This window comes from Cynocephalus volans, chromosome 9 (genome assembly GCF_027409185.1).
Source record: "Cynocephalus volans isolate mCynVol1 chromosome 9, mCynVol1.pri, whole genome shotgun sequence".
Taxonomy (NCBI): Eukaryota; Metazoa; Chordata; class Mammalia; order Dermoptera; family Cynocephalidae; genus Cynocephalus; species Cynocephalus volans.
In genome coordinates, this window is record NC_084468.1 from 75,576,088 (window position 1) to 75,596,562 (window position 20,475).

Consider the following 20,475-nt stretch of genomic DNA (forward strand, 5'->3'; position numbering starts at 1 on the left):
CTATCTGCAATTGTTTGAGGAACCTCCATACCATTTTCCATAGAGGCTGCACCATTTTGCAGTCCCACCAACAATGTATGAGACTTCCTTTTTCTCCGCAACCTCGTCAGCATTTATCGTTCAGAGTCTTTTGGATTTTAGCCATCCTAACTGGGGTTAGATGGTATCTCAGTGTAGTTTTGATTTGCATTTCCCAGATGCTGAGTGATGTTGAGCATTTTTTCATATGTCTGTTGGCCACTTGTATATCTTCCTTAGAGAAATGCCTACTTAGCTCTTTTGCCCATTTTTTAATTGGATTGCTTGTTTTTTTCTTGTAAAGTTGTTTGAGTTCCTTGTATATTCTGGATATTAATCCTTTGTCAGATGTATATTTTGCAAATATTTTCTCCCACTCTGTTGGTTGTCTTTTAACTCTTTTAATTGTTTCTTTTGCTGTGCAGAAGCTTTTTAGTTTGATATAATCCCATTTGTTTATTTTTCCTTTGGTTGCTCATGCTTTTGGGGTCGTATTCATGAAGTCTGTGTCCAGGCCTATTTCCTGAAGTGTTTCTCCTATGTTTTCTTTAAGAAGTTTTATTGTCTCAGGGTGTATATTTAAATCCTTAATCCATTTTGAGTTGATTTTAGTATACGGTGAGAGGTATGGATCTAGTTTCATTCTCCTGCATATCGATATCCAGTTATCCCAGCACCATTTGCTGAAGAGACAGTCCCTTCCCCAGTGAATAGGCTTGGTGCCTTTGTCAAAGATCAGATGGCAGTAAGTGTGTGGGTTGATTTCTGGATTCACATTCCATTGGTCAATGTGTCTGTTTTTATGCCAGTACCATACTGTTTTGGTTATTATAGCTTTGTAGTATAGCTTAAAGTCAGGTAGTGTTATGCCTCCAGCTTTATTTTTTTTGCTCAGCATTGCTTTGGCTATGCGTGGTCTTTTATTGTTCCATATAAATGTCTGGATAGTTTTTTCCATTTCTGAGAAAAATGTCTTTGGAATTTGGATGGGGATTGCATTGAATTTGTAGATCACTTTGGGTAGTATGGACATTTTCACTATGTTGATTCTTCCAATCCAAGAGCAGGGGATATCTTTCCATCTTCTTGTATCCTCTCTAATTTCTCTCAGCAGTGGTTTGTAGTTCTCATTATAGAGATTTTTCACCTCCTTGGTTAACTCAATTCCTAAGTATTTTATTTTTTTGGTGGCTATTGTAAATGGGCAGGCTTTCTTGATTTCTCCTTCTGCATGTTCAGTATTGGAGAAAAGAAATGCTACTGATTTTTATGTGTTGATTTTGTATCCTGCTACTGTGCTGAAATCATTTATCAACTCCAAGAGTTTTTTTGTAGAGGCTTTAGGCTGTTCGATATATAGGATCATGTCATCTGCAAACAGGGACAGTTTGACTTCATCTTTTCCAATCTGGATGCCCTTTATTTCCTTCTCTTCCCTGATTGCTCTGGCTAGTACTTCCAACACTATGTTGAATAGGAGTGGTGAGAGTGGGCATCCTTGTCTAGTTCCCATTCAGGATGATATTGGCAGTGGGTTTGTCATATATGGCTTTAATTATGTTGAGATACTTTCCATCTATACCTAACTTATAGAGGGTCTTTGTCATGAATGAATGCTGAATTTTATCAAATGCTTTTTCAGGATCTATAGAGATGATCGTATGGTCCTTGTGTTTGACTTTATTAATATGGTTTACCACATTTATTGATTTGCATATGTTGAACCAACCTTGCATCCCTGGGATGAATCCAACTTGATCGTGGTGAATAATTTTACGTATGTGTTGCTGTATTCTGTTTGCTAGTATTTTAGTGAGGATTTTTGCATCTATATTCATCAAGGATATCGGCCTGTAGTTTTCTTTTTTGGTTATATCCTTACCTGCTTTTGGTATCAGGACGATGTTTGCTTCCTAGAATGAGTTTGGGAGATTTGCGTCCGTTTCAATCTTTTGGAATAGTTTGTAAAGAATCGGTGTCAATTCCTCTTTGAATGTTTGGTAAAATTCTGCTGTGAATCCATGTGGTCCTGGGCTTTTCTTTGTTGGGAGCCTTCTGATAACTGCTTCAATCTCCTTTATTGTTATTGGTCTGTTCTAATTTTCTACGTCTTCATGGTTCAGTTTTGGGAGCTTGTGTGTGTCCAGAAATTTATCCATTTCCTCCAGATTTTCAAATTTGTTGGCATATGTTGTTTATAGTAGTCTCAAGTGATTCCTTGTATTTCAGATGGATCAGTTGTAATATCGCCTTTGTCATTTCTAATTTTTGTTATTTGGATCTTCTCTCTTCTTTTTTTTTGTTAGCCATGCTAATGGTTTGTCAATTTTATTTATCTTTTCAAAAAACCAACTTTTTGATTCATTGATCTATTGTACTGTTTTTTGGTTTTCAATTTCATTCAGTTCTGCTCTGATCTTAATGATTTCTTTCTGTCTGCTAACTTTAGGTTTGGATTGTTCTTGTTTTTCTAGTTCTTTAAGGTAAAGTGTTAGGTTGTTCACTTGCCATCTTTCCATTCTTCTGAGGTGAGCATTTAATGCAATAAATTTCCCCCTTAATAATGCTTTTGCAGTATCCCACAGGTTTTGGTATGATGTATCATTATTTTCATTAGTTTCAATAAATTTTTTGATTTCCTGCTTGATTTCTCCTTGAACCCATATGTCATTAAGTAGAATGCTGTTTAATTTCCATGTGTTTGTATAGTTTCCAGAGTTTCATTTGTTATTGATTTCTAGTTTTAATCCATTGTGGTATGAGAAGATACATGGGATAATTCCAATTTTTTTGAATTTGTTGAGACTTGATTTGTGACCTAATATGTGATCTATCCTGGAGAATGATCCATGTGCTTATGAGAAGAATGAATATTCTGAGGTTGTTGGATGGACTGTTCTGTAGATATCTGCCAAGTCCAATTGGTCTAGAGTATTGTTTAGATCTTGTGTTTCTCTGCTGATTCTTTGCCTAGATGATTTGTCCAATATTGACAGTGGGGTGTTCAGGTCCCCTGCTATTATCTATTAGTGTCTATTTCCTTCTTTACGTCTAATAGAGTTTGTTTTATAAATCTGGCTGCTCCGACATTGGGTGCATATATATTTATGCTTGTTATGTCTCCTTGATGTACTCTACGTAGTGAGGACTCTACGGAGTCCTCAGGGTGTGTGGACTCTACGGAGCTTCTATCTCCCTTGCTGGACGTCTCTGTGCTCTGTACACATTGGGTTGGGCTGCTGATTTGCACGGCAGCAGTGTGGTCCCCGTGAAGTTCTCGCCTCCCCTGCCGGACGTCTCCCTTCTCCAAGTGTACTAGGCAGGGCTGGGGATGGCGCCGGTTGCCTGCGGTGAAGCCTACCTGCTGGATCACGCAGTGGCGGCCCCACAGGGTGTGTGTTTTCTGCCGAGTCTCTGCCTCCCTACCCGGACGTCTCCCCGCTCTGTACGCACTGGGCTGGACTGGGAATGGAGCCGGGTCTGCTCTTATGGAATTTAACCTTCATAATTTTTTGCAGTTTGTTTGATATAAAATTGGTTTTCCTGTACTTTTAGAAGGAAGTGTGGTTCAGGGTAGCTTTCTTACTTCACATAATTCCATTTTCTGTTCTTTTCATGTTGTGTTAAAAATATATAGCAACTTTGTCTCTAAGATTTCTGGAATTGATTCCCCTCTCCCACACTTATTTTTGCCTTCTCTACTGTCTATATCCTGTGCAATTTTTATTTCACTCCCAGAAGTTTCTCTTTTGTAGGCAGCTGTAGTAGCTCAGTTTTGAGAATTCTTAGAGTCTACACTGCTCCAGATCTTTCAGACATTGTTAAGTGCCATTGGTACCCAGCAGCAATAATTATTGACTGTTTTGGGCTTCCCCTGTTCTCATGTCCATTGGATATCCTGTTGCTTCTCTCCGTATGCTCCTGCATAGACACTGTAGGTCTTCTGGCAGTTGGTCATTTGTCCTCAGCCATTTTGTTTGGAATTTGTGGGTATAACTTGTCATGCAGTTTGGTAACTAATCTCCCAAAATGGCCTCACCATTTCCTCTACTCTCTATACATGCATTGTGATCCTCACAATAAGAGGAAGAAGCCACTTTTCCTTCTGAATCTGGGATGTTCCTATGAGTGATTTGACCAATAGAATATGTTGAAAGTAACGTTCTAGGCAGCTCTTGGGCCCCAGCCACCATGTTTTGAGAAGGTCAAGTCACAAAGAGAGGCCATGTAAAGAACTGAAGTGCTCAGAATAACAGCTCCAGCTGAGCTCCCAGACAGCAACCATATGAGAGAGCCATTTTGAATGTTCTAACCCAATTGAGTCCACAGGCAACTGCAGTCCTAGCTGTGAGAGATAATAAAATGACAGTTTTATGATAAAGTACTGGAATGTTTTTTAATACAGCAACAGATAACTAAAACACCTAGTTTTACTGTAAATGTTGTCCATGGTTTTTAATTTTGTTACCTAGTTGCTCCTCTGTTTTTATTTGGGGACTTGGAGAGAGTCTAAAACAATGTCCCATAATGTCCTCTGCCCAAATAGTCTCAGAATCTGCTCTGACATAACATTATAAGGTTCTTTTAGGATAGACCTCAACCAAGACCTATGAAACCACCAGGAATTGTAATTCAGAACCAGAACAGAACATGGGGAATTTATAGCTTTCCCATATGAACTTTGGTCTTTTAATCAACCCTGTATGAAAATAGACTCCTCTCTCCATGTTGCAGTTCACACTGAATAAGTTGCCAATCCATATATTTGACGTTAGTTTCCTGGATAAAGCTGGGCACTCCAGTTCTCTAGATCCAGGTTGTTAGGAGCATCAGCTAAAATTCTGAGTGATCATAACACTTCCAAAAAGAGTCAGAGTGAGTCATGAGGGCACTGCAAACAAGCTAATAATTTGGCTCATTTTCAAACCGATTAATTCAGTTATTCAAAAAGTATTTATTAAGTGCTTATTATAACCCAAGAACTGTTCTAGATATTAGGACACTATTTATACACCAGTAAACAAAGCAAACATTCCTACTTTTAAGGAAAGTAAAGTCCAATGGCTTATATCCTTTAAATACTTGTTCAGTCGTCATCCTGTGTTACTTGAGCATGCTCCTTAGGAGGAGCCAAGCCCACTTCTAGCTCCCAACAACAACCTTCAGTACACACCTGAAAAGAGTTCTGGTAAATATCATTTTATCCATTGCATTACATTTTTGGCGATGGCATAGAGTCCCTTGAAAACTGGTTTCTCTGGATGCTGACCAACTAATATTTCCCTTCATCCAATTCTGATTTCAAAGAGTCACCAAAATTTGCAAGCGGTTGGGGGGAATAATAAAATGTTAGATTTAAATTATTTTTGGTTAAAAACAAAAGTTACTTAAGGGAGGTGCTTTAGCATTTCCAGTCCCCAAAGAATTGTGTAAGTGGGTACTTCATTAGATTAGTAAGAATTTGGGGCCTTTGTGTGTATATGGGGTAGGAATATGGGACAAAAGGGAGGGGAGTAGTAGAGGTTGTAAAAAGAGGAAAAGGGATGGAATAAAAGCCCATATTCTCAACACTAGCAATTTAGGAAAAGCTAGTATTTTAGTACTTCCTTCATGTATGACCTGGAAATGTACATTAACAGGAAACTTTCTACCCACCGCTGATTCTCCTTTTCCCATCCTTAGGTCTGCTGGGATCTACCAGTGGGTGGAAGACACTGTCATTGTTTATAATCTTCATAAGCCTGCATGGATGTGAATGACATATATTTAGAAATCAAAATAAAGCTTTAGGAAGATCTTCAATTTAATGGAAACTAGTCTAGTCATTTGGGAACCACAAGAGCTTTTTAGGGAAAATCTGCCTGTGCCAGCTGGAGGAAGTGTGGGTGTACTGGGGTCCCGGTGACACCTTGTGATGTCAGTCACCCCCAGCTGGAGGCTGATTGGCTGTGAAGAGCTGCAGCAGAGTTTAAATTCTTGCACCATCAAACAAAGGTTCAAATATCAGCACCAGAGTGGCTTCACTGGGCATAGATTTCCTCTGTGAAAACTTCAACCTGCTTTTTGAGACTTTTGGGACTTTTGTGAACTAACGAGGGTAAGACATTTTCATCCCTTAATTTTTTTTAATGACTTTTGCTGTGTTGTTTGGAAAATATTAAATATGGATACATGTCAAGAGGCATTATGCCATGTGAGAAAGAGGCATCATGCTGCAATTTGGGTAAAAATAAAAATGATTCCCATTTTTTTGTCTGTTGTTTATGCCACAGAAAATAATGATATTAAAATGACACATTAAGTCAATAGAGCCAGGTGTTGTTAGTAATGCTTTAATTAGATCTCTGCATGGTACTTCTGGAAGGGAAAGTTGATGGAACAGGAGGCAGATGGAAGGTCATCTTGAAGTTTAGCTTTAATTAGCAAAACAAACAAAAGTTTGCATTTAGCTTTGGTGGATGTGGAGAGTTCATTTCCTACAAGAAACTGTGAAAGGATCTAACCTAGACTGGCAGGACTTTCAAAATACTGTCTTTCAAATTAAAATCATTTAATGTTATTGATCTGGAGAGCATCCAGTAACATTCATTATGAACTGAAGCAGTAACTGCAAAAAGATGCTAAGACCAAGGATGGGATAATTATAATGTTTTTGTATTGTTTAGCAAGATATATTATGTTAGCATGATGACTTGCATACAGTTAGAATTCAATACGTGTTGAACATAATTGTCTAAGACATTTTCTAGTGTAGAAGACTTAGGTGTGTGTATGCATACTCCTGTCCATGTGGACTTTTATCTGCTGCATTTATTTCACTTCTTCATCTATATCAGAGGTGTCTGTCTCCCACAGCAGAGTGGGAGCTGCGGTCAAGCTGTGCATTCTGCACGATATCTGGAAGATCCTATATGTAATAGCAATACTTCAGGCAACCTGTCTTCCTCAGGAGCAATGGCTTCTGGTTAACCAAACTTCCTATTTAATGGAGACTCAAGCAGACTATCCCACTTTAACCTTGTTGGTTAAAAACATGTGAACAAACAATTTTCTAAAGGGCACTAGTTCACATACCGACCCCAAAATGGTAATGTTGGCCAAGGTGTCTTAGATGCTGAGAGACCTTCCCAATCTATATTTAGTTTGGGGGCATCTCAGAGTTATTTTACTGTGGTTGAAGGCTATAATGTTGGATGATTGTAATTGACCTCAAGACAATTACAATAGGAAGGAGTAGAAATTCTTAATGGTTTATTTGTTTGGTTCTCTGAATTTCTGATAGAGTCCACATCCTGGCCAAATTCCACTTTATTTTCGAAGAGTATTAATAAAAGAAATTCTAACAGATTCTGGTCAGTGGATTCTGGGTAATTTTACTTTTGTAAGACCGGCTTATTACTATTAATATTACACACCTCTGTATACTCAGCACCTAGAACAGTGCCTGGCATATCAGATATTCTCAATAAGTCTAAAAATAATTGTTAATGAATGAATATATTCTTCATTAATATTCTTGAGGATAACAATACTAACACAAAAATAAGCAGATTAAGATTATAAATTGCTTTCCAAGGGAAATGAAGAGCCTATGATTTTTCAAACTTCTATTTCCTTCTTTTAGCCTATTTCTTTCATTTCAGTTTACATTAAAGAAGATATATACTTTACAAGTGAATCTTAACTTTGAGGAAATTTCAGAGAAGCTTTCGTTATTTGAGAGTCCCCCCAAATTTTGGCTATACTTGAAATCTGGACTGCAATTCTCTTCTCCAGATACTGAACATTTGGATTTTTTCAACTCTGGGAAAACAATTCTGAAAGGCTGAAAGTCTCTAATATGCCTTCCAAACAGGTGGAACTCAGATCAAGACTGTTGATTTCCTTATGTAGAATGTAGTAATGACATTACTGTAGACTGTAGTAATGACATTAACAAATCAAAGGGGAACGTGGGGTTCTGGACTCATAATATCCAGGATTATAGTTATTTTGCTAACTTATTACTCAGAATATCTGCTTCTACTCTTTTTAGGATAGTAGCCAACAAATTATAAAAGTTTGGAGTTCTTGTTTGGAAATATGCTTCACAAAAGTAAAATTATTCTTATCAAAGATACTAATTAAAACCTAATAGAGGGTTTAAGATGTGACATTCTTTAATACTTAAGGTTGGACGATATTCTCTGGGAGGCAGCCTCAGCTCTCTCAGGACTCTAGAGTGTCTTTTATTTTAGTTTAGCAGACTTCCATTTGGGAAATTATTGCTTTAGGTCAGGGTGCTAAATGATATTTCTAGAAGCCTGAACAAGTTAGTGCATCCTCCCTGCATTTCATAATATTGCATCCTTAAGAAACTTTAACACTGAAAGCACACATTTCCCTGGTAGAAAACACAATATTTATTGCTTTAGAATAAATGCACAGAGGCATCCCCTCATTTTTTAATTGTTTAAATAAAAAAGAAGCTGAAGAAAATACAAGAGAACTCAACAGTCATTTGAGTTCAAGCCTTTGTCAAGGCTGTAATATTTGCTGGTTTTCAGAGCATGGAGATCCACACCCTGCTCAAATTTCACTTTGAAAATTAAAAGAAATTTCCAAATTTTCATTAGTCCTGTGAAGCTGAAACCATTGGCATACAGTTATTTTGAGAATATCATATTTGGGAAAAGTTTGCTTTCCTTAAGAAATGAACCTAAGGGAGAAAAAAAAAAGTTTTGATTGTGGAAACTAAAAGAAAGTAACTAACATCTGTTGAACTGGACTTGTTTTAGGTGCTGTTGAACATTTTCAAGTTTTTCTCTGTTTATATTAGGCAAAGGATTTGAAAAAGAAGTTAAAATAATAACAAAACATAAAAACTGACATGCACTATGCTAAATTAGAATAAAGAAAATAACACAAATTAAGAATAACTATGCCAAAGAGGGCTAATGCTCAAAATACGGAATGAGAGATACGAAAGCAGAAATGAGAAACCTTTTCAGTCTCCTTAACTTAGGATTTCTATTATTTTCTTGAATAAATTAAAGAAAGAAGATTAGATGACTTCTGGAGCCAAATGTTTTAGACATTATTCAGCATTTTTCAGACATTATTGAACAAGATGTCCTTATTTTTTGGATCAAGTGTTAAAATCTCTTGGGACATGTTAAAAACCAACCTATTCCTGCACCCACCCTCAGTGAACTGGTTTATTCCTCTGGGATGGGATTTATGCATTGGGATTTTTAAAAATCTTCCCAGGTGATACTAATAATATACAGCCTGAGCTGAGACTCTTTGGCTTATATCTCTTATCACTAGTTTAGCATGTATTTAACATTTAAAGAAACAAATCAACAAAAGTAAGTCAAACTTGTGAGATTTTCTGGAAAATGTATGGAAGTCCCTCAGACAAGTATGTTAGGGCTGCTATATGGACTTATTAGTGCAGGGCAAATTGTTTTCCTTTAAGTCATTTCAATAACTTTTTACGTTAGCATCTAGTACATCTATTTTTAGATATAGAACAAATCGTTTTCCAAATCAGTAGTCTTAAAGTATGAAAAGAAGTAAGCTATCTCCAGAAAAATAGTTTGATTTGGCATGCTTCTCTCAGCATGATTCACAAGTGAATACCAAACCTCTAATCTTCCCTGGGTCCTTCAGTATTATGAATGACACCTAAGAATTTAGCATAATCATGTACAATGTATGACTAAATTAAATATCACAGTAGGTTATTAAGAGCTCTTTGGAGCTAAGATGTGAAGACTGCCATACTGTATCTATTGCTGATCAAGGAGAAAATGCAAAGACAGTCTATTTTGTCTTGACGTTATTATGTGGTTATAAATGTATGTGTGTGTATATGTGTGAAGACAAATGCCCACCACATATCAATGGTGTCAATACATGCAGTCTTTTAGGGAGAATAAATTCGCCAGGTTGCCCTGCCATATGAAGCTGCATAATTGTTACACAAGTGAATGGCCAAAAATTTCTCCATTTCCCTTTCTTTATTTTTTCCTCTATTTATCAATTTTATGTGTCAGCAAAAAAGTGTTTATAGATCTCCTGTTGAAAAGTTTTTAATTTATCTTTTAGGAATGGGGATTTTTTTTTTAACAGCTTTAGTGAAATTTAATCTACATACTATATACGTCACCCATTTGAAGTATCCGGTTCAATGGTTTTCAGTATATCCACAGGATTGTGCTACCTTCACCACAATCAATTTTAGAACATGTTCATCACCTCCAAAAGAAATCCTGCACCTCTTAGCCACCATCCTTTACCCACCCCATCTTCCAAAACTCTGGGCAACCACTAGCTCCTTTCCGTCTTTATAGATTTGCCTATTCTAGACATTTCATATAAATGGAATCATACAAAAGTGGTCTGGCTTCTTTCACTTAGCACAATGTTTTCAAAGTTCCTCTACTTTGTCGCATGTGTCAGTACCTCATTCCTTTTTATGGCTGAATAATATCCCATTGTATAGATAAAGTGTGTATTATTTATCCATTCACCAGTTGATGAATATTGTATGAGTCGTTTTTTAATAGGAATAAACTGTTAACAAGTTAAAGCTGCTTTACTTTTTAGCATGGAGAAGAACATCTATGTCCTTCATTACAGGTAGAGACATCACACCTGAGTATGAGGACCAGCATGCTGCTTGTGTTCTTTTGGGGGTTATCCTGCGCTCTCCCAGTAAGTCTCAGGGTGGGAATATAAGGGGGCAAAAAAACCTTTTATACCTAAAACTCCACAATTTTCATTGGCTATGAAAGTGGCTATGTGTATTCCAGTCAGATGAAGATAATAATTTCTTTTTTTTTTTTCCTGACTGGTAAGGGGATTGCAACCCATGGCACAGTGTGGTCTGCACCACACTCAGTCAGTGAGTGTACCGGCCACCTCTATATAGGATCTGAACCCACGGCCTTGGCGCTACCAGCACCGCACTCTCCCAAGTGAGCCATGAGGCTGGCCTGAAGATAATAATTTCTTAGGAAGGTGTTTTCTCTAAAATATCATCCAAGTTATGTCTTGTTCTGTTCAGCTGCCATCCCTATAGCTATATTTCTTATTTTTCTTCCCCATAAGCAGTGGTTCTCAAAGTGTCATTCCCAGACTAGTACTGTGAGCATCAACCAGGACTTTGTTAGAAATGCAAATTCTTGTGTCCTACCTTGGACCTACTAAACCATACTCTCTAGAGATGAACCACAGCAATCTGTGTTTTAACAAGGCCTTCAGGTGATTCAGGTGCAGGCTAAAACTTGACTGCCTCTGCTCCTAAGTATGTAAAGTGTTTGTAACTGCTGCCTCAGACATTTCTCTGTGGGTTGACCATGTGTACTAAATTTTCTAGGTAGCCAGGTATCAAAATACTGCATCTGAAAGCTCTGAAGAATGGAAGGTGAGTAGAAACATGACTTTTTGAAATATTTTACTTTTAACATACTATTACTATAACCAAATTGACTCCATTGCAAATGTTAAAACTGCTAATGACTTAACAAGCCTGTTAATATCCTAAGCTATAGGAAGTAAGAGCTACAGTTTCTAGTTCATATAAGAAAGTAATGCTTTAAATCCAACCTAATAGTATAATTTGTAAGGAAGCATTTTTTCAGCTTTATTCTTGTAACGGATGTGTATAATACTGCAAAAGGATGAATGACAATGAACCAAGACTGTTCATGAGTGATTAGGACTCAAAATCTCTTTTAATAGGAGATGTCTGGTAGGCAGTGGTCAAGTCCTGGGAGGAAAGAAAAGAAAGAAGAATGAGAGGATACTAGTCTTTGGAATGATAGCTAATATTTATTGAGTGTTGACTCTCAATAACCCAATAGTTACTAACTCTCAATAACTCAAGAATCATTGCCAGGCACAGTTCTGAGAGCTTTACATGTATTAGCTTTCTTAATCTTCACAACCACCCAATGAATTAGGCATTATATTTTATTCCCACTTTACAGATGAGAAAACTGAGGCACAGATTGTAACCTAGTCTGTCTAGGTTATATGGTTAACAAGTGTTAGAGCCAGGCTTTAAATTTATGTCACTCTGGCTCCAGAATCCATATCCTTAACAAGTGTGTTATATCCCTCTCAGGAAGGGGCCAGATCTAAAAGGTCAGTAAATTTTCAAGACTGGCACTAGAAGTAGGGTTTAAAATTTTATGCTACGTCAAGAGCTTTTGGTTCACTACCTTGCTTCCTGCTGGCCTATGCATACGATACAGCTTGGGACCGATGATTTGGTGGTGACTAGATAATGTCAGAGGCCTGAGGAGGGGTCCTGCCCCTGCCTAAGGCTGGAATAGACATTGTAAGTTTTATTATGAACTTTCATCAGAGATATCCATAGGCTGGTTAAGGTAAAAGCAGCCTCTGTAGGTCTTCTCTCTCATTTAATCGGAGACTCGCAATCATGCCATGTTCTCAAGTCTAGTGTTGGCATGAGAAAAACATCAGTGTCTTGCTCCCTTCCACATGTTTATTCCAGATGATAACTGACTGGAGTAGAGTCTGCCATTCGGCCTGCCATTGTGCCATAGGGCAAAGACCTAAAGTGATCAAAGCTCCTTCCTCTGAGGAGATGTCCAGCCTAGCACTCTGAGAGGTGTGTTGAAGACACCCCGATAGCAGCTCCTCCCTGCTCTTCTTTGTGCCTTGAGTGTTCCACACAGGACCTTGTCCTGCTCAAGGAGAAGGGGACAGTAGAAGAGTGGGGGTGGGGGGTGCTGGAGGGGGCACCAGAAGTTGCTCAGGTGTTCTTATAATTCTGATGAGACGAGGACAAGCAAAATAAGAACTGTGACTAGTTAACTTTCAGATTTATCATTTGTTTTTAATGCCAGTACTCTTACATGATTCAGGAAATATTTAATGGCCTTCTCGATTCAGTTGTGTCTACTATTAAATTTTATAAGGTGGATGTTCTCAAAATGGATCATTTCCTTAGTTTATATCACATTGAATAGTTCTCAAGATGCTTCCCCAGGCATTAGCCGATTTCATCCTCATAGAAACCTTGTGAAGTAAGCACAGTAGATGAATTTATGAATGAGAAACCAACAGACAGGTGAAATGAATTGTGCACATTCACAAAGAATAACCACCATCCCGGTTTACCCAGGATTTAGGATTTTCCTGGAACATATGACTTTCGCTGCTAACACCTAGATGGTTGGTTTTCAAGACTAAAACCAAAACCAATGAGTTAATTGGGACTTAGATCCGGATTCTGAGTTCCAGTGCTTTTTTCCTATGTTACATTTCCTCTAGGTTGTTTGAACATCCATCTTCAAATAAAGTCTATTTTTCTGTAAGTGTAGTTTGAGAAATGTAAAAATCTTCTACGTCGTTTATATTCCAAGATCTTTTCAGGCCATTAGTCATTTTACCTTCCTTTTTTAGCCATTTCACCATAAAATTTCATTATGACTCATGTAAATGTGAGGTATATACCAATATACTAAAAACATCACCTAAAATTATTCTAAATATTTGCAGTGACATAATCCATCTGTGAAGAAGTAACTTGTTTTTCTTCCTTTTTGCAGGGTCCTTTGGCTCAAGCACCAACACCACCGAAGGTAACTATCTCATTTATTTTTGCCACAAACACCTCATGAAATAACTTTAACACTCTTCTCATCACCTTGTATCATATTGAAAGCAGTAAATCCAAACCCACGAGCCATTGATGTATATCATATATTTTTCTTTCCTGAGTAATCATTAAAAAGAAAAATAAACTTTTTTTTTTCTTTTCAGAAGAGCAGTGAGTCATCAGAAGAAACTGAAGTTAGCTCAGAGGAACAGGTAATTAAACAGACCTTTCTTAACTTTTCAGGCCACTTAGGAATTGAAGGAAATGATGTTAGATTAAATTACCTGCCAACAGTTCTAAATATAATATTTTCTAACCATTGGTTATGCTGGCTAAATAGTCTCACAAAATAAAAAGGGAAAAATGAGTGGGGAGAATTCAGATGTGGACACGCTATTCACTCCATTTTTATCCCTGAGGCCAAATTGTAGTCATTGTGGCCCTGATTGTCCCTCCTAGTTAAAATGCACTTACACACACATGCACATGCACAATTGGCCATTGACCATGTTAGAGAAATAATAGCTCACTCATCAATCTAAAATGTTTCTTTTACAATTGGAGTAGTTCAGATCAGGTGAGGAAAACTATTCTGGCTAACATGAAGACCTTTCCATGTCGAGAATCCCGTTGGAGGAGAGGATAGAACAACCTTTAATAACCTTTAACCTTTATAATAGTGATTTTTTAAAAATATAATAATGACTTTCTTTTTATAATAATCCCGTCTGTGACCCTGGAGACCTTTCCATGTCAAGAATCCTGTTGGAAGAGAGGATAGAAGAGCAACCTTTAGTGAAAACAGCTGCTTTAGGAATGACTTTCTCTTTATAATAATCCCATCTGTGACCCTGAGAGTAAGAAAGGCAGACTTAGCTTATATCTTTATTTAAAAACTAGCTTTTTTTTTTCACTTTTTAAGACTAAAAGTCATTATTTGCTTAGCTGTTCAATCATTTTGACCAAACTCAATCTTGTGGGGGCTCCAGTGATTCCAGGAACCAGGTTTTTCCCTGAAGCTTTGACCCATGTTGCATTCTACACTCAGCCAGAGTTGGAAGATGAATTATTAGGCTGTTTATCCCTATTTAATAAAGGTGCATCAGAGGAACATTCTAGAAATTTAAAAGCATAGAATTGGGGAAATGCTCCCTTCTGGGGACTTTGTGATTTGCAGCCTCAATGTTCTCTAAGTTCTAAGTGAGGGTATCAGTCCCTACTTGAGAAAGATGAAGTGTGTGCTTGATGAGCTTTGGTAAGCTAAACCCACACTCAGTCTTACCACCCCAGTGTAAAACTCCAGTCCTGGGAAGAGGCATCAACATTGTGTACTCCCAGATGGAAACTCAGACATTGATGAATAGGGACATCTGGAAAAAGAAGAAAAAAGTTGGTAGGTATGTTCTGTTGTAGGGCATGGTAAAGAAAGCAGATTTTTCCAGAGCATAATGTATGAAGACTCACTACCCTTCTCTTTTTGTGCAGAGCATCCTATTGTTTTACTTATGGGGATAATCTCTCTGACCTCAGGCTTAGGACTAAACTGCCTTGGTGGTCACACTAGTTGCCACCTTCCAGCTGAGCTTTCTACAGGCAACTCTCTGCTTGTGCTAATGAGGTATAAACATGGTTAGGGTGAGGTATATACCTTACTATGATATTTTATTTTCATTTTACCTAAAGGTTCATCTTCCTGCTCTAATACATTTTTCTCCCTAAGGTCGATTAGGAAAAAAAAAAAAAAAAAATTGGGTCATTTTAAGAGTACTCAATACTTTAAAATATTTTTTAAACTAAACAATTTGGTGTGTGAGCATTATAAACTAACTCTTTAATTCACAGAATATTTTCTCTGAGATTTCTTTAAGGAATCATGCTTTCAATATGATTTCAGTTTCATAAGTTTGATCTCTTTAAAGGTTTTTGAGAAAATTTTTGCAGCATTGAATGAAGCATTGATTGTCTGTGTAAATGGAATGACTTGAGTTCCAGCTCCTCTTCCTTCCTGTCTAAGCTCTGGTAGAGATGTTATTGAGCAGTAAAATTGGCCGTGGGTTGGAGGAGGGACATAGGAAGAAAGAAGCAGAAAGAGCCCAGACAGGTACTAGATAACACCCCCTCTGTCAGCTCCTGGAGTACTGACCATGTCTGTTAACCCCAAACTCCAGGCAAACGAAGGCCCCCGGGACAGCATCAAGTCAGAGGAAGGCCTGGACTCTGATGATCGCCAGCATGTTTATAGACCAGCTAGTGGCCTCTCTAGGAGTCCAGGAAAAGAAGGAGATTACAGAGATGATGATGAAGATGACAGTGGAGATGACACTTTTGGAGATGATGACAATGGCCCTGGGCCCCAAGAGAGACAAGATGGAGGGCACTCCAGATTCAGCAGGGATGAGGATTCTGCTGACACCACACAATCCAGGGAAGATAGTGCCCCACGAGGAGAAGAGCGTGTCCAAGATGACACTAATGAGAGCAGGGACCTTGACAATGAGGATGAAAGGGACAGCAGGCTCGAGGGAGGTGACTCCGCTCAAGAGAGCGAGAGCGAGGAGCAGTGGGTGGGTGGTGGCAGTGAGGGGGAGAACAGCCACGGGGACGGCTCTGAGTTCCACGATGACGAGATGCGCAGTGATGATCCAGACAGCGTCAGGAGCGAGAGGCGCAACTCCAGGAGCAACAGCAACGCCATCCAATCCAACGAGTCAAAAGGGCACCGTGAGCCAGCAAGCACCGGGGGTTCAGATGACAGCCAATCAGCGGGGAATCCCGGGAGAAAATCTGGGGGGAAGTCCCGCCTCTCTGAGGAGGATGATAGAGATGAGCTTCCGGATAGCAACACCGTGGAGGAAGTCCAGAGCGAGTCCACGGAAAACACCGGCTCCAAAGAAGCCGGCCCTCACCTATCCAGGGAGGACAGGACTGAGTCGAAGGAAGACAGCGAGGAGAGCCGGTCCCAGGAGGACCGCCGGGATGGGGAGGACCCCAGCAGCGAGTCTAGTGAATTGCACAGCAGTGAGTCTCAGGAGGAGGCGGTGAGTGAGTCCAGGGGCGACAACCCCGATCACACCACCAGCCACCCGGAAGGCCCGAAAGACAGGGACTCCAGCGAGGAGGACAGCCTGAATTCACACTCCAGTTCCGAAAGCGAATCCAGGGAGGAGCAAGCGGACAGTGAATCCAGCGAGAGCCTCGGTGACTCAGACGAAAGCGCTGAGTCCACAGAGGGTGAGAGCAGTTCCAGCCAGGAGGGCGTCCAGTCTCGCAGCGTCTCAGCAGAGAGCCGGAGCGACGACAGCCCGTCTGATGAAGAGGAGGACAGCGACTCTCAGGACAGCAGCAAATCGAAAGAAGAGAGCAACTCTACTGAGAGCAAATCCAGTAGTGAGGAAGATGGCCAGGCACACAACCTTGAGACAGAAAGCAGAAAATTAACCGTTGATGCTTATCACAACAAACCCATTGGAGATCAAGATGACAATGACTGCCAAGATGGCTATTAGCATCAGTTTTCCTAAGAAGTGGCTCTCACACAAAGGAGTCTTGGGGGCTGGAGAGTAGGGAAATCATTATAACTGTAATTTATGGATGTCTTGATCAGCAGGATAACCAGAGGCCATTTCTTTTGGAAAAGAATTGCTGGACATTACACTTGTTTCTAGCATGTTGCCATTCTCCAGATAGTTAAGTAATGTGGAATGACACTATACTGAGCACACTTAATGAGACTGGAAGGAAGGACAGACGGGCAGTGCAGCTTCACAGCTGAAATAGTCTCTAACTCATTAGCCTCACAAACAGTTATTGAGGCTCTATTATGTGCCAGGCACTGTGCTGGGTGCTCAGATGTAAAGAAGCTTAAGACTTGCGTCTTGCTCCTGAGGAGCTTATAGAGAGATGCATAAAGCTGAAGAGTTAAAGAGGGATACATATGAGGGAAACAAGAATTGTTAAAATCCGATGTGTTGAATGCCATAATGGAGGTATGAACAAAATACATGGGAGCACAGAAGAGGGTGACCAACTTAGCCTTGGAAAATTAGGAAGGGTCTCACAGTGGAAAAGAGACTGGAGTTGGAGGATTGCATAGGATTTCTCCATTGAAGACAAGAGAATTGTTTATTCTCGGGATAACAATGGGAAATCCTATGTGATTAAATATTTAGTTTGTGAAAGCGCTTTCAAATTATGGCACAGTGAGGTGCTTGGATAAACCTTCCCCCCCACCCCCCGTTAATTTATCCTATCCATTGTTTTCTGTAGAACTTCCATGAACAGGCCACACTGACCACTGGTGATGGTATAAGGATTGAGTGGGGGCAGTAGGGGGAAGAAATCTCTCTTTACATAGAAAACTTTTAGCTTTATTTTTTCTAAAATTAGTTATGTGCAATGCTAGAAAAACTTCTCTGAGACCTTTACATATGTTGTACATAGCAAAATTCTGTACATAAAATTCAATTGATTTTTGCCAAGTGCCATTTGAAATGTTACCTCAACAAAAAATATTTGTTTTGTAATAAAGATAATAATACCCAGAAGAAATATGTGCTTATTTATTATAGTGATATTGATTATTAGGATATATTTATGTTGAACAACTCTTTTTTTAAAACATTACCAACTAGTTTATTAGCTTTATTCCACTAAGATGAAATTATTTCATGAAAATCTTATTTGTAATTGAGGTAGCATTTTGATAGAATTACTTTATGTGTTGCTTATGATATATTTTTAAATATGCCTGTTATAGATGAGGGGAAAACATAAAGCAAACTCTCAACTTTTGTTTGAGGCCACACCAAAAGTTCATGATGTTCAGGTTTAATGCTAGCTCTTGCTGGCTTCTCAGACTGTCATTTGTGCAAACTCTAGAAGCTACAGCGAAGCATATTCCTTACATTTTTATTTCTTTGGAGAAAACCACTTCTCCTCAGCACTTAAAACATGTGTTTTCACCCACACTTCCACTAGAATACATCAGAATTCCCCTACAAATTCATTAAGAGAATCAAGGAGACTTCTTAACCTTCACTCTGACCCTTGTCATCCTTACATTGTTCCTTCACCAGGTCAAATCTGTGTTCATTGTTCATATATACTCTAATCCTCCTTGAGATTTTTATTTAGTAGGTCTGGAGTGAGATCCAGAGTTCTGTATTCTTAAAAGGATCCCAGGAGATTCTGGTTTGTTTTGGAGGCTGGCCGGTAGGGGGGATCCGAATCCATGACCTAGGTGTTACAAGGCTGTGCTCTAACCAACTGAGCTAACTGGCCAGCCCCAGCAGATTCTGAAGGAGCCCTCGCATATACCTACATTTGGGTTCTATGGCTCTTTGGATTGATTATCTGGCTCTATTAACCCACAGGTTTCTACCAACCAACAGCTCCTTCTGAGAAGAATTACCCCATGCTTGGACCTTCCAGGCACCTGAGGCATAGGTGACCAGGCCCTAACCACTCAAATGCCCCACCTCACTATAGATGACTGGAGGGGATGAGCACCTGAGCCAACGGGAGTGTGGCCAGCGGCCTCCAAGGAGCATGTTGCAAAGGCTCTGCCTACGCACAAATGATCGTGGCTTCAGGTCTAATGTGATTGTCCCTCTCTGGAACCTTGAATATTTAGGGAGAGAGATGCCGAAAGTGGTCAGAACAAAATCATAAGGAAATACACAGAGAAACAGAAATAGAGAAAGGGCTAAACCCCATTAATGTGGAGCACAAAACAGAGAGTTTTTGAGCTCCTGATGCTGGTCATCTTGCTTGCTTGCCCATCAGGACTTCCTGGACTCCTGTGATGTTCCTTCTTCTTGAACACCACTTGTATCCTCAAAATACACTCACCTTTTTTTTTTTTTTAGGCAACCTGAGTGAGTCATTGTTCCTTGCAACCAAAAAAATCTAATGAACCCAGACTTATAAACTTGTATATTGTTTGCCAGTGTTCCGAGGTCCTATAGCCCCTTAGCAAAGTTAACTCACAGGACTTTTAGAAGAAAGAATGATAACACAAATTTCAGCTATGTTCATGATAGAAATCCTTTAAGGTAGATGTAGGAGGAGGATTTTCTTTTAAGTTTCCTTCAACTCATTTTATGTAGTATGTATATGCCTTGGTGCATCTTGTGATTGGAAGTGGTGTAGAAATATTATTCAAGGGTTAGAGTGTGATGCTGATAACACTAAGATCCAGGTTTTTGATCCCTGTACTGGCCAGCTGCCAAAAAAAAAAAAGAAAAAGAAAAAAGAAAAAAAAAAGAAAGAAAGAAATTCAAAAGAAAGTTGGACATGATCTTTAGCTCAGAAGTTTCCTCATGGAGTTCCTCATAAGTCTATAGTGGTCCACTTGGGAATCCAAATCATAACTAGCAACCAATTTTTAACTTATAACGGGAAAGAATAAGAGTGAAAAGGCCATATGGTGATCATAAATGAGAACAGAGGGAGCCGTGCAACATGAATGCTTAATAGCATTGGGTGAAAATAAGATGATGCCTCTAGGGTGCTCCATGGGAAACATTACAGTTGCAACTGAAAAACTAGAAACCTGACTCCCTGTGCCCTGAAAAGTGCTCAAAAGGGTCATGATCAACTCTTGCCCAGTGGTCCTTAATAAGTAAAGTAGTACAGTCAAGTTGGTTTCTGTGGAGTCCTGCTGGCCTGGGACCCATGATGTCTTCTTCAATGATCTTGCATATGTATTTAGATCTTAAAATTTAGTTCTTAAATGACAATCTTACTTTATACCTCCTAGTTCTCCAATGAGGCGGGCACTTCCTTGTGGCTCCCAAATAGATATAAATTGGTGGTTTTCAACCCTTACCGTTTACTCA

The 20,475-nt window shown here is 39.1% G+C and overlaps 1 protein-coding gene across 2 annotated transcripts; it reads left to right on the top strand.

Moving 5' to 3' along the window:
• Positions 1–10,665: 10,665 nt before the first annotated feature.
• DMP1 (dentin matrix acidic phosphoprotein 1) lies at positions 10,666–17,142 on the top strand. 2 transcript variants are annotated; one of them, XM_063108801.1, is made up of 5 exons: positions 10,666–10,723; positions 11,388–11,431; positions 13,587–13,619; positions 13,801–13,848; positions 15,805–17,142. In XM_063108801.1, exons 1-5 carry the CDS (start codon positions 10,666–10,668, stop codon positions 17,140–17,142), a joined length of 1,521 nt encoding a protein of 506 aa, XP_062964871.1. The 2 variants fall into 2 exon arrangements, with proteins under 2 accessions (XP_062964871.1, XP_062964872.1); XM_063108802.1 differs by lacking the exon at positions 13,801–13,848.
• Positions 17,143–20,475: the final 3,333 nt, after the last annotated feature.

What these genes read in the sequence shown, in the direction of transcription:
- DMP1 (XM_063108801.1), top strand. Translation starts at nt 10,666, where the DNA reads ATGAGGACCAGCATGCTGCTTGTGTTCTTTTGGGGGTTATCCTGCGCT. An exon ending in AAAGCTCTGAAGAATGGAAG is followed by an intron (nt 11,432 to 13,586) that starts GTGAGTAGAAAC and finishes TCCTTTTTGCAG; the next exon opens with GGTCCTTTGGCTCAAGCACC. An exon ending in AAGCACCAACACCACCGAAG is followed by an intron (nt 13,620 to 13,800) that starts GTAACTATCTCA and finishes TTTTCTTTTCAG; the next exon opens with AAGAGCAGTGAGTCATCAGA.